This window comes from Mauremys mutica, chromosome 2 (genome assembly GCF_020497125.1).
Source record: "Mauremys mutica isolate MM-2020 ecotype Southern chromosome 2, ASM2049712v1, whole genome shotgun sequence".
In the NCBI taxonomy this organism is placed as follows: Eukaryota; Metazoa; Chordata; order Testudines; family Geoemydidae; genus Mauremys; species Mauremys mutica.
In genome coordinates, this window is record NC_059073.1 from 48,703,249 (window position 1) to 48,715,806 (window position 12,558).

General features: G+C 41.0%; 1 protein-coding gene across 2 annotated transcripts in view; it reads right to left on the reverse strand.

Annotated features, from left to right (window-relative positions):
• The window catches only part of RIPK2 (receptor interacting serine/threonine kinase 2), a 36,460-nt gene that overhangs the window by 17,279 nt on the left and 6,623 nt on the right, over positions 1–12,558 (reverse strand). Inside the window, exons 1-2 of one of the 2 annotated variants that reach the window (XM_045006198.1) lie at positions 6,436–6,542; positions 3,979–4,134 (exon numbers count right to left, since the gene is read on the reverse strand). In XM_045006198.1, the coding sequence (XP_044862133.1) occupies positions 3,979–4,050 (72 nt within the window). In that variant the 5' untranslated portion in view covers positions 4,051–4,134; positions 6,436–6,542. Of the gene's footprint in view, positions 1–3,978; positions 4,135–6,435; positions 6,543–12,558 lie in introns of those variants that run through there. The other variant, XM_045006197.1, reaches the window with a different exon arrangement.

Consider the following 12,558-nt stretch of genomic DNA (forward strand, 5'->3'; position numbering starts at 1 on the left):
TGTTTGCTGTTTCCATGTCTGGCTGGGACATGCTTGAAACCGCTTGTAGGGAAAGATAGAGAACAAGAAGCAAAGAGTTAATTCGTTTGCAATGCATGCACCTGTGGTGGGGTGTCCACCTCACCCCCCCTATTTGCCCTGAAGGGATTAATGGAAGCCAGATGGGCCAATTAACCTTTTAGTCTGAGAGGAAAGTGAACCTGTGTGGGAACAGGCAGGGGTTCTATAAAGCCAGGGAGCTGATAGTAGGAAGGACTGCAGGGAGGGAGTCTGCAGTCACTTTCTGGGAGAAGGGAAGTGTGTTGGGGAGGGGGCTATTGAGACAAGTAGTCCACTATTGCTCCCTGGGAGGAGGGAGTAGAGAGACTGACAAACCCCAGAGAGTGGGGGAGTGCTGGGGTAGGAAGCAGCCCAGGGAACATGCAGCAAGACTGGGGACTGAACTGACTTTGGCTGTATGTTGTAGGGTCTGGAACCCGGAGTAGAGAGTAGGCCCAGGTTCCTCTACCTGACACTGGGAAAGTGGCACTGGCAGGGGAGTGAACTGGAAGACTGCCTTGGCCACTATGGGAGTGACAGAAATTTTGGAAGACTAAACCCCAGAAGGGGGGAATGCTGAGCAACCTGGTCAGAGGCCGAGTCACAGAGAGGACAGCTGTGGCTCCTGAGAGTGAGAAGAGCAGCAGAGGAGAAACTGATGGGGTTTAACCACTAGAATGGGTGTTGCTGTGATTAAGCTAATCCCCAGAGCCGCCAGGAGGTGGCGTCATCCAGCAGTGAGTATAGCAACCTGTCACAGCATCCCACACTGTTCCATTGAACCAGGCAGCAGGGGATCAGGGAGCAAGAGCTGGACTGCAGCTTCCAGCATGGGGGGGAGAGAACCAGAAGTGTAGGCTGTCCAGAGAGGGAAAAAGGGTTCTGAGCAAGGCTGCCTGGACAACATTGCAACAACTAAGATCTATGGATATGAATTTCCTGGAGAATACATGAGGGGAAAAAAAAGTAAAAAATAATTATTGACTGGTGTTATGTCACTGACTGGGCCATAGTTGTGTGTATTTATGTAGGACGGGTGGAAGTGAAGGAAGAATATTTAATTGGAACAGTAAAAATTAAGGTGCTCGTAATGGGCTTGATTTAATTGTGTCAGGGAGTACATGGCCTGTCTACAAGAGCTTTCTACTGACTAGCTTTTGAGGTCATTGGGGGAGGAGGGAATGATTTTAAAACCAATTTGCATAATGCACTTGTGTGTGTCTGGTCTCATTGTAATTCAACAGAAATCTTACTCATTTAGCAGATATCTGATGCAATCAGATGCACTGTGTGACTACATATTTTACATATGTTCAATACTTCCTTTTTTATAATACACAGCAGATGTATCTAATATTACTCCTTCCATTTTCTGCGTTATCAAAATCTTAATTTCACTCCACGCAAAGGCAGCTCAAATAATTAGAGAGCTAGTTAATAAGCAATGAACAATTAACCCCCACATAAAACATCTGTAGAAAAATTCATCTTAAAACATTAATCATCCAAATTTAATGCAAAGCATCTCCCTCAATTACTGTAATACTAAATGTTCCAGATTGTCCATTTCAAATTTTCAAACTGTTGATGAAAGGAAACAAAACTTTATCAAACTTTTTTTATTTCTATTCAAATTATAAAAATGACCAACAGTTTTCTCAACAAATGGATTCTTCATCACCAATACTTCCTTCTCTTTGCCTCTGAATTAAAGGTCCATAATAAACCATTAAAGTTAAGATGGTTGAGAAACAATTTAATGTATGTTTTGTTCTATTTTAAGGTGAATATACAGCCTAACAAGCAACCAAGGCCTTGATCATCCCCTCATCAATTCTCCTTCAGGAAGTATCTGCCAGGTAGGTTTCTCGCTTTCCCATATGATCCAAACCCAGCGTGTGCATATTTGAAGAGATGTTCTAAGGCTACATTAAACACTGCTGAGTGAAGAATGACAATTTGGAAGCAAGACAGTACATCACAGCAATTACACTGCTGCTGGGAATGGGAAACCCACCAGGGCCTACCTGAGCTCTTGACTTCAGAACTTGAGCAGTCCTTCGAAGGAGTTTCTACTCTGAAAGGACCACATTAAGGGTTATCCTCAAGGACTTTCATAAGAAAGTGTTACCACTTCTGAATATTAGCCACTGCTTTTATTTCTTGCACTGCCTAATTACTTCTCTAATTCCTTTCTATTTTGTTAACATGAACTAACATTTTGCTTATCTTAACACTGTCTTATTATAGTACTTCCAACCCCTCTTCTCTGTAACTAAACCTGTGAAATCACGACTACTTTTATGTTAATTTTTCTGAGAATTTGGTTATTTTCCCTAGGTATAATCCCTTCAGATATCCACAGGTTCATCTCAGTTAAATTTCTCATTTACTAACTTTAATTTATTTCATCTGTATGGCATACAGCATAGGCCAACATTATGGAAAGCCAGTGTGCTGCTAAAGGCCAGAAATCTGCAATTGGATTGGTGCAAGTCAACCCGTTTCTGTGTGGAACTTCCCTGAAGATGATGAGGCTCTGCCTTCAAAGACACAACCGCAGGACTGGAGTATAAGTTTGTCTCTTCCTATCCTCATTCCTTGTCTGCAATATTAAACACACTTCAGTTCCATTATGTGTAAGGGGACTGTTGTCCCCTTACTAAAACTCAGTGGAGTGTTTTGGGTGGCTAGCTCCCAGTACTAAAAGTAAGGGGAAGGGTTGATGGGAAATCGGGACCCTGAAACTGACAGCCCCCAGGAACAATGGTGAGAGGCCAATGCTCCAGTGCAGTCTGATTGACAGGGCAGGCAGGCTAATCTGGGAGTTAGGAGGCCAGGGGATCCCGTCCTCCGTGTGAGCTGGAATTGCCTGGATCAGACAGAGTGGGGTTGAGCTAAGGAGAAAGCAGGGGCCCAAGCTGAGCTGGGGAGCAGAGCTGTGCCACTGAGAGGGGCCAGAAAAGCAGCCCAGGAAGCAGGTCAGAGCTGGGAGCAGAGTCACAGATGCAGCCCACAGAGCAGACCTGTGCTGGGAGGAGAGCTGCAGCAACCAGAGTCAGAGAAGCAGCCCAGGGAGCTGGAGGCAGAGCAGCAGCAGCAGCTGTGCTGAGGCAGAGTGGTGGACCTGGAGCTGAGGCAGCAGAGTGGAGCTGTAGCAGTCCAGAGCCGGGTGTGATGAGCAGCTGAGGAGAGTGAGGGGGACCCTGGGCAGCGGGCCCAGCGCAGGGAGACACCCCCAGCCAAGACGCCTAGCAGCCCACATTTGGAGGGGGATTGTAACCCCGAGGGGGCAGGGGTGATGCTGGGAAGAGAAGTCCTGCCACTTAGAGCCTGAGAGTGTGCGGCCACCACCAGAGCAAGTGTCCGACTCGCAGGATCCCTGCAGCACAGCCAGGGCCTGAGGAGGCCTGGGACTTGTGAGGAACAGACTGAACTGCCCTTACATTCCAGAGATGCTGGCTGTGATGTCCCCGTGGCACAGAGTGGGGTGACGGGTTTTCTTTTAATCTTTCCCATTTTTTCCTTATTTTTTCCAATTGTTTGCTGTTTAATAAATTGTATTTTCTTTGAACTGTAGTAATGATCAATGGGTTAGGGAAGCATCCAGTGCAGAGAGAGCACCCTGGAGTGGGGACACCCTAGCCTCTGCCCTAAGTGACCATGACAAGGTTGGGGGTCAAGCCCCCCAGGAATCCGGGGCTCAGCCTTGTTGGGGTTACAAGGACTCTGCCGCACAGGAGAGTGGAAGGGGAGCGCTTGAGGTCAGGCAGGCCTCTGGGTAAAAGAAGTGGGAGCGAGAACTTGGATCCTTTCGCTAGGCCACTTCTCTGGGGTATTGTATAAGCCAGGAAAGTTCCCCACAATACCAGGACCATTCCCCCGCTTACATATGCTCACTGAAGAGGAATATAGGGACTAAAATAACCAGGACCTTACCTTAACATGAAACTCGCTATCCAGTAAAATATTTTGGGTCTTCAAATCATGGTGCAGCAATGGAGGACTCATATTGTGCAGATAATTCACTCCCAAAGCAATTTCATACAGAATACGGAATCGCAGTGACCATGCAATGTCAGGATACGCATTTTTCTACCAAAGAAAAAAGAAAACCAGAAAAATCACAATATGATCATCCATTTAAATATTCTAACAACAATCTTTGAGTTAGAGGAGACATACTTTGAAAAGAGGATCTTTTACATCTTGTATTCACAAATTTAAAAAGTGACAAATCACAGTGATTGGTGTTAATTTATATATGTTTTAACATTATGAACTATTTAATCACTCAATACTATGCTCCCGTTCTTTAGCAATTACACTCTACCAATTCACGATCATTATATATGCTGTTACTAATACACATATTGTATGACCTTGCGATGATAAAGTTCTAGATAAGATTTAGATATAATCATCAATAGACTCAGAGTGCTTTACATAAGTGGGAAAGTATCTTCTTAAACCTCTTTATTCCATTGCAGAACACAGGGTCTTAACCACTGCCTTCTACCTTTGTTGATCTCCTCCTGCAGTCTTAGTTTTCAATTCTGCTTATATTATGTAGTTCAATGTTACTGTTGGTCTACCTCATTGCCTCTTGCCATAGGGGTTCCAATCCAATTCCTGTCTTACGTTATTTAGTTTTCTAACTCTATGTACTAGCTATCTCCATTTTCGTTCCAGAATTTCTTGTCCTAGCAGCTTCTGTTTTATCCTCCTCCAGAATTCTTTATTTGTGACTCTTCTTCCCCCAGCCATCTGATACTGAGGATTATTCTGTCAGCTGTTTATTAAAACTTGGAATTTAGATAGTGAAGTCTTGAATCTCCAAGTTTCAGCACAATATAGTAAGACCAACTTTACAACAGTGTTAAATATTCGAAGTTTTTAGTTTGGAAGCAAGATTTCTGTTTCTCCAGATTGGCTTTGGAGTTACAAAGGCATGTCTGGCTCTTGATACTCTGGTTTTAATGTTTTCATCTGCTCTACTTATTGTGTCACAGATCAGGGCATTTTCCTGTTTCCCCTCAGTGGTCCAGCCAGGGTACCCACTGTCAGGCTTTCAGCTCCCCAGCCAGTGCCTTTCTTGGGTGGAGATCTATATCTCACTTCCTTCTGACTAGGGTATTTCCAGGCTGAGAAGTTCTCGGCTTTCGCTGTGTTATTCCCAGCCCGTGGTTGTAATTTACCACACAGTTCTTTTTAAGCAAGCCTATTTTATTCTTAAGGTAAAAAACATTACTCAGAATATATTAAAAATAATAAAATTACATGCATGCTAATACAATTACCAGAGATCACCCTAACCTTAACATGGGTTCTGGCATTCACTGACCCCCCAAAGGGGTTTCCCTCGTTTCAAGTTCATCATAGCTTCAGCTCAGAACAAGCACACAGTCTTATGGGGCCTCAGTAGGCTAAGTCCTTCCAATCCTTCCTTAAACAATGGACCAGAGATCCTGTCTATTTGCTGGACCAGGAAGAAGGGCCTGGATCAGGATAGTCATCCAAAAGTCTTTTCTTTGTTTATTGGTCCATGGAAAATCCATTTTCAACTAGTATATGCAGACCTCACTAAGGAGTGACTTCAAAGGGGCTCATAACCTGAGGAATTACATTAGCATCCCCCTCCTCCTAGAGGAGTGACCTACAATTCCATAGTAAATATGCACAACTGCATTTTTAATACAATGGACCCCCAAAGTATTAAACATAATTCAATCAAGTTTACAGAATTAAGTTAAACCTTATCCTAATTCCATAAGGTCTGTGCAGGATATTGTCAGTCAGTTGCATGTTGTACTTACAATGCCATCAAGATATGTGAAATATCGGACCTTTTTTGTGTCAGTCCCAGGAAATGTTATTGGTGTTGTGTGTTGATTCTTATGGTTTTAATTTTCTCAGTATTTATTTTCAATCTTATTAATTGTGCGTAAGCCTGGAGATCATTTGTTTTGGCTTGCATGTCTCTATGGGTAAGTGATAACATGTTGATGTCATCCACAACGTCAAGCTGGTCTAACTTCTGTTTGAAAATTCATTGTATGTCCTTTCATTGTTCTGTACTCCCTCTCACTAACCAATCCACTATCAGTAAAAAAAATTCTGGGTCCATAAGACATTCTCGCCTGATGCCCAGAGTGACTTTGAATGGTTTAGTCAGTTTGCTATTATGTAGTACTTGGCATGTCATATTTTCATAGAAGCTCTGAATGAGCCTCACAAATTTTGGAAGGATTCCATAGTGGCGTAGCAATTTCCATAAAACAGTTCTATCCATTATACCAAAAGATTTTTGGAAATCTAAAAAATTCATATAAAGTGGTGACTATCGTACAATCAACAGTTCTATATTGATACATAAGATTATTATTTGATATGTACCTGATTTATCCTGTCTGAACCGTGCCTGTATCTTGAATCTACAGAGGATGTGAGCTTTTTAGGTGACAAATCTGTGGAACTGTCCCAGAAGTCAATAGAGGTGGTTTTGGAATAAGTTGATAAATTAAATAGTAGAGCTGTCAAATAATTTAAAAAAAATCTCAGTTAACCAAGATTTAAAAAAAACTGTGATTAATCGCAGTTTTAATCACACTGTTAAACAATAGAATATCATTTATTTCAATATTTGTGGATGTTTTCTACATTTTCAAATATATTGATTTAAATTACAACACAGACTACAAAGTGTATTGTTGTAGCCAGCATTGCAAGGTATTTGCGTGCCAGCTTTGTTAAACAGTCCTATGCCCCTGCTTCAACTACCATTCCAGAGGACATGTTTCCATGCTGCTGACAGGTTCTGCTTGATAATGATCCAAAGCAGTGCAGACTGACGCACGTTCATTTTCATCATCTGAATCAGATGCCACCAATAGAAGGTTGATTTTTCTTTTTTGGTAGTTCGATTTGGAAACTACAGGAGTGTTGCTCTTTTAAGACTTCCGATAGCATGTTCTACACTTCATCTCTCTCAGATTTTTGGAAGGCATTTCAGATTCTTAAACTTTGGGTTGAGTGCTGTAGTTACCTTTAGAAATCTCATATTGATACCATCTTTGCATTTTGTCAAATCTGCAATGAAAGTGTTCTTAAATCAAACAACTTAGGTTAGGTCATCATCTGAGACTGCCATAACATGAAATATATGGCAGAACGCAGGTAAAATCATGGAGCAGGAGACATACAATTCTCCTCCAAGGAGTTCAGTCACAAATTTAATTAACACATTATTTTTTTAACGAGAGTCATCAGCATGGATGCATGTCCTCTGGAATGGTGGTCAAAACATGAAGGGGCATACAAATGTTTAGCATATCTGACATAAATACCTTGCAACACCAGCTACAAAAGTGCCATGTGAACACCTATTCTCACCTTCAGGTGACATTGTAAATAAAAATCAGGCAGCATTATCTCCCATAAATGTAAACAAACTTGTTTGTCTTAGTGATTGACTGAACAAGAAGCAGGATTGAGTGGACTTGTGGGCTATAAAATTTTAGAGTTTTTGAGTGCAGTTATGTAACAATTCTACATTTGTAAATTGCACATTCATGATAGGGACTGCACTACAGTACTTGTATGAGGTGAATTGAAAAATGCCATTTGTTTCTTTTACAGTGCAAATATTTGTAATCAAATATATAAAATGATCACTGTACACTTTGTATTCTGTGTTGTAACTGAAATCAATATATTTGAAAATGTAGAAAAATATTTATAAAAAAAATTGGCATTTTATTATTGTTTAACAGTGCGATTAATATTTTAATTGAGATAATTTGTTTGGAATTAATTGCTTGAGTTAACTGCGATTAATGGATAGCACTATTAAATAATAAGAAGTCACCAGGACGAGATGGTATTCACCCAAGAATTCTGAAGGAACTGAAACATGAAATTGCAGAACTACTAACTGTGGTATGTAACCTATCATTTAAATCAGTTTCTGTACCAGTTGACAGGAGGATAGTAATGTTACACCAATTTTTAAAAAATGCTCCAGAGGCTATCCTGGCAATTACAGGCCGGTACGCCTAACGTCAGTATCTCACAAATTGAGAGAAACTATAGTAAATAACTGAATTATCAGACACATACATAAATACACTTTGTTGGGGAAGAGTGAACATGACTTTGGTAAAGGGAAGTCATGCCTCACCAATCAATTAGAATTATTTGAGGGGGTCAACAAGCATGTGGACAAGAGGGATCTCGTGGATATAGTGTATTTAGATTTTCAGAAAGCCCTTGACAAGATCCCTCACCAAAGGCTCTTAAGCAAAGTAAGCTGTCATGGGATAAGAGGGAAGGTCCTCTTATGGATCAGTAACTGGCTAAAAGATAGAAAACAAAGGGTAGGAATAAATGGACAGATTTCAGAATGGAGAGAGGTAAATAGAGGTGTCTTCCAGGGATCCAGCGCTGCTCAACATATTCATAAATGATCTGGAAAAGGTGGTAAAATGGTGAGGTGGCAAATTTTGCAGAGGATACAAAATTACTCAAGGTAAGTCCAAAGCAGACTGAAGAGTTACAAAGGGACCTCACAAAACTGGGTGACTGGGCAACAAAATGGCAGATGAAATTCCGCATTGATAAATGCAAAATAATGCACATTGGAAAACAACCCCAAGAATACATACAAAATGGTGGTATCTAAATTAGCTGTTGGACTCAAGAAAGAGATCTTGGAGTCATCATGATTAGTTCTCTGAAAATATCTGCTCAATGGGCAGCCTCAGGCAAAAAACACTAACAGAATGTTAGGGACCATTGCGAAAGGGATAGATAATAAGACACAAAATCATAACACCATTATTTAAATCCATGGTACATCCAGACATTGAATACTGCCTGTAGTTCTGGTCACCCCATCTCAAAAAGATATATTAGAATTGGAAAAGGTACAGAGAAAAGCAACAAAAATGATTAGGGTTATGGAACAGCTTGCATATGAACAGAGCTTAAAAAGACTGGGACTTTTCAGCTTGGAAAAGAGATGACTAAGGGGGGATATGACCAAGGTCTATGAAATCATGACTGTGGAGAGAGTGAATAACGAAATGTTATTTACCCCTTCACATAACACAAGAACCAGCGGTCACCCAATGAAATTGATAAGCAGCAGGTTTAAAGCAAACAAGTACTTCACACAACACAGTGTCAACCTTTGGAACTCCTTGCCAAGGGGTGTTGTGAAGGCTAAAACTATAATGAAGTTCAAAAAAGAACTAGATAAATTCATGGAGGATGGGTCCATCAATGGCTATTAGCCAAGATGGTCAAGGATGCAAGCCCGTGCTCTGGGTATTATTAGCCTCTGATTGCCAGAAGGGGGGAGTGGACGACAGGGGATGAATTATTGCCTGTTCTGTTCATTCCCTCTTAATTATCTGGCATTGGCCATTGTTGGAAAACAGGATATCGGGCTAGATGGATCATTGGTCTAACCCAGTATGACTGTTCTTATGCACTGATTTATTTATTTTACCTAGAATAATACATGTAAATACCTTACCTGTGAGAGACATCCATTCTATGCCCCTCCAGTTTCTACACTGAGGTTTTCTTTCTTTGGCAGCTTCACTATATGACCTCTTTTCCACTGATTTGGTAACTTTTCTTTTTTTCATATATTTTGTAAGAGGCCTATCAAAATGTCTACTGTTTTCCTCAAGTCTGCCTTAAGAACCTCTGTTGGAATGTTACCTGGACCTGGTGCCTTTCCATTTTTAACTGATTGACTGCCCTCTCTACTTCTACGCTGGTGAGAGGTTCTAGTTTGATGTCCAGATCTTCTCCTTCCTCTATATCCGGGAGGAATGCCCACTGGCTCACCATTCAGTAGTTGAATAAAGTACTGCCTCTATACATTGAATTGTTTTGATGTCTTTATCATTATGTTGCCATTGGTTGTCTTGAATTGGTCAGTTGGTATTTGTTTTTCCTCTTGATAACTACTGAATGATATTGTATACTGTCTTCATATCATTTTGTGCTGCAGTGGTCAGTGCATCTGTTGCCACTTTATCTATAAGTTCTCATTTGTCTTTCCTAGCACTCATTTTGGCCCCTGTGCTCTTTCTGGTATATTCCTCCAAGACAGAGAGTGAGAGAGTGTGTATGTATGTGTCTGTTTTCTTGGTCTTGCTTGATTTAGTTTATTTAATTTGGTATCTTTTATTTCCTGTCATATATCCTCAGATAACCATTCACTGTGGTGTTTCTTCCTGAATCCCAGCATTTCTTCAGAAGTTTTAGTGATAGTTTCCTTTACCCATTTCCATTTGCCTTCTACTGTTCCATCATCTTCAAGCACCTGTTAATGGAGTTCTAAACTCTGGTTGCATTGTCATCTGTTTTAGGTTGGTGATGTTATAATGTAGGCATCTCTGTTGTTCAGACATCTTTATTTTTATTCTCAAAATATCTACCACAATTCATGGTCTGTCCCCATATCTGCCCTGTTCCTTCTATGTACATCTTCTAATGTTCTTCTTCATTTGAGCCACATTGTAATGTGATCCATTTGGTTCCCTGTTCAGTGACCTGGTGACCTCCAAGTTACCTTAGTAATACTACAGTGAAGGAAGATATTTCATCCAATGATCAGGCCATTTGTTTCACAAAAATCAGCAAACACTTTGCCACTTTCTTTCCGCTGATGCCTTGTTTCTGTAAAATAGCTTCCCTGACAGTGTTATTGCTCCCTACTTTAGCATTCATGTCTAGGTCAAAGGACAAGAGCCAGACTTAAGCCAGTCCACCGGCCCACTTGCTAGTAAGCCACTACTGTAAGAAACAAAGTTGTTAGAGAAATCTGCGCTACGCCTCAGTTCAATCCAACTCAACCCCATTCAAATAGACTTATGAGAGATGATGGCATGAAATGGCCAAACACACATCTGCTGATGAATTTTCTCTCTCCTAAATTGGTATGCAGAATGTGCGGTGTGAAGGGACGTACCCTTCTACTGGCCGCAAGGAGGCTAACAAGCTTCTCTGGGCCTGTGCTGCTCTAATGAGGTGCACCTGTTCCTGGAGGAGAAGGGGCTTATTAGGAGAAGCCTACCATAGGAAGGGGCAGTGACCAGGAAGAGGCTGTGAGTAACCGAGGCAGGCCGAGTGAGGAACAGACAGTCACAGAACAGAGCCGCTCCGGCTGACAGCCAAGTAACACACCCCAGAAAGAAGGGTGAGGGATATAAACCTTATGTAGACGCAATAAACTTTCAGAAACTGAGCCTGTAAAGACCTATCCAGGGACTGTCTGAGAGGCTGACCACTGTTTCAGCCAGACTCTCCTTTAACAACGGGCGGGGGACAAAGAAGAACCAGCCCTCTGCCAGGGAGCAATTACCCCCAGAAAACTCCCCTAAGGGCAGCCACTGGGGGAGCAGAGAGAGTAAACGAAGGACAGTGGGCCCTGGGGGTGGGGGGAAAATGTGTCTAGGGAGTGCTACCCCTCCTATATGTGGACACTATATAAGCCTAGAAAAGTGGTCCAAATACCAGAAATTGACAGATATAAACTAGATATACTAGGCCTAAGGGAAATGAGACAAATACCTTTTGTCAACTAAATACATCTTACTATATTCTGGGCTTCCAAATGCCAGTGATATACGCAGAGATGGCAAAGGTTTTATATCATCAAAAGAGGGCAACCAAAAGCCTGACAGAATGGGCACAAGTTCTGGAAAGGATTATAACAGTACAATTTACACCAAAAAGTTTCAGAAAGTGCCCATTATTCAATGTTTTGTGCTCCAACAAATCAAGCTAGCCAAGAGGAAAAAGAAAACTTCTACTTGTGGCTACAGAAAATAATACACAATATTCCAAGAAGAGATGTCTTCCGAGTAAAGGCAAGTATAATATCCCCATTTTACAAATGGGAAAGCAGAGGAACAGACAAAATGACATGTCCAAGGTCACCCAGCAGGCCAGTGGTAGTTGCAAAAAGAGACCTGAGATCCTCTAAGTCCCAATCAAATGTCCTGTCCACCAGACAATGCTGCCTCCCAGTGATGCTAGACTACACTAAAACTAAACACAAACACTATCTTTTAAAAATGTTATGATTGAATTTCTCAGCTTTTGTGGGTATGTTTCACAAACTAAATATGAAAGTTCAATCCTTCATTTTAAAAAAGCACAACTGAGTGCCTGAAAGACATGCCAGTTTTAGTTTTGCAATTTCTGATTTACCAGTTTGAGTCATAGTCTTCTTTTAAAAGACTATTCACAGTAAAAAGAAAATGAATGCACATTATTCACATGAATGAATTACTCCTGCCAAAAAAATTAATTAAATTCCACACCAAAAAATTAAACTCTGTCCACAATATTTTAAAATTCTGCAAAATTCTGGATACTTTATTTTGTCAAAATAACACAATATAACCACACCAGTTTCAATTATTTTGGTAATTTATTTCAAAATACCTCTCAGGAAGCATGTATGTAATGATACAGACAACAACAAAAAAATTCAGG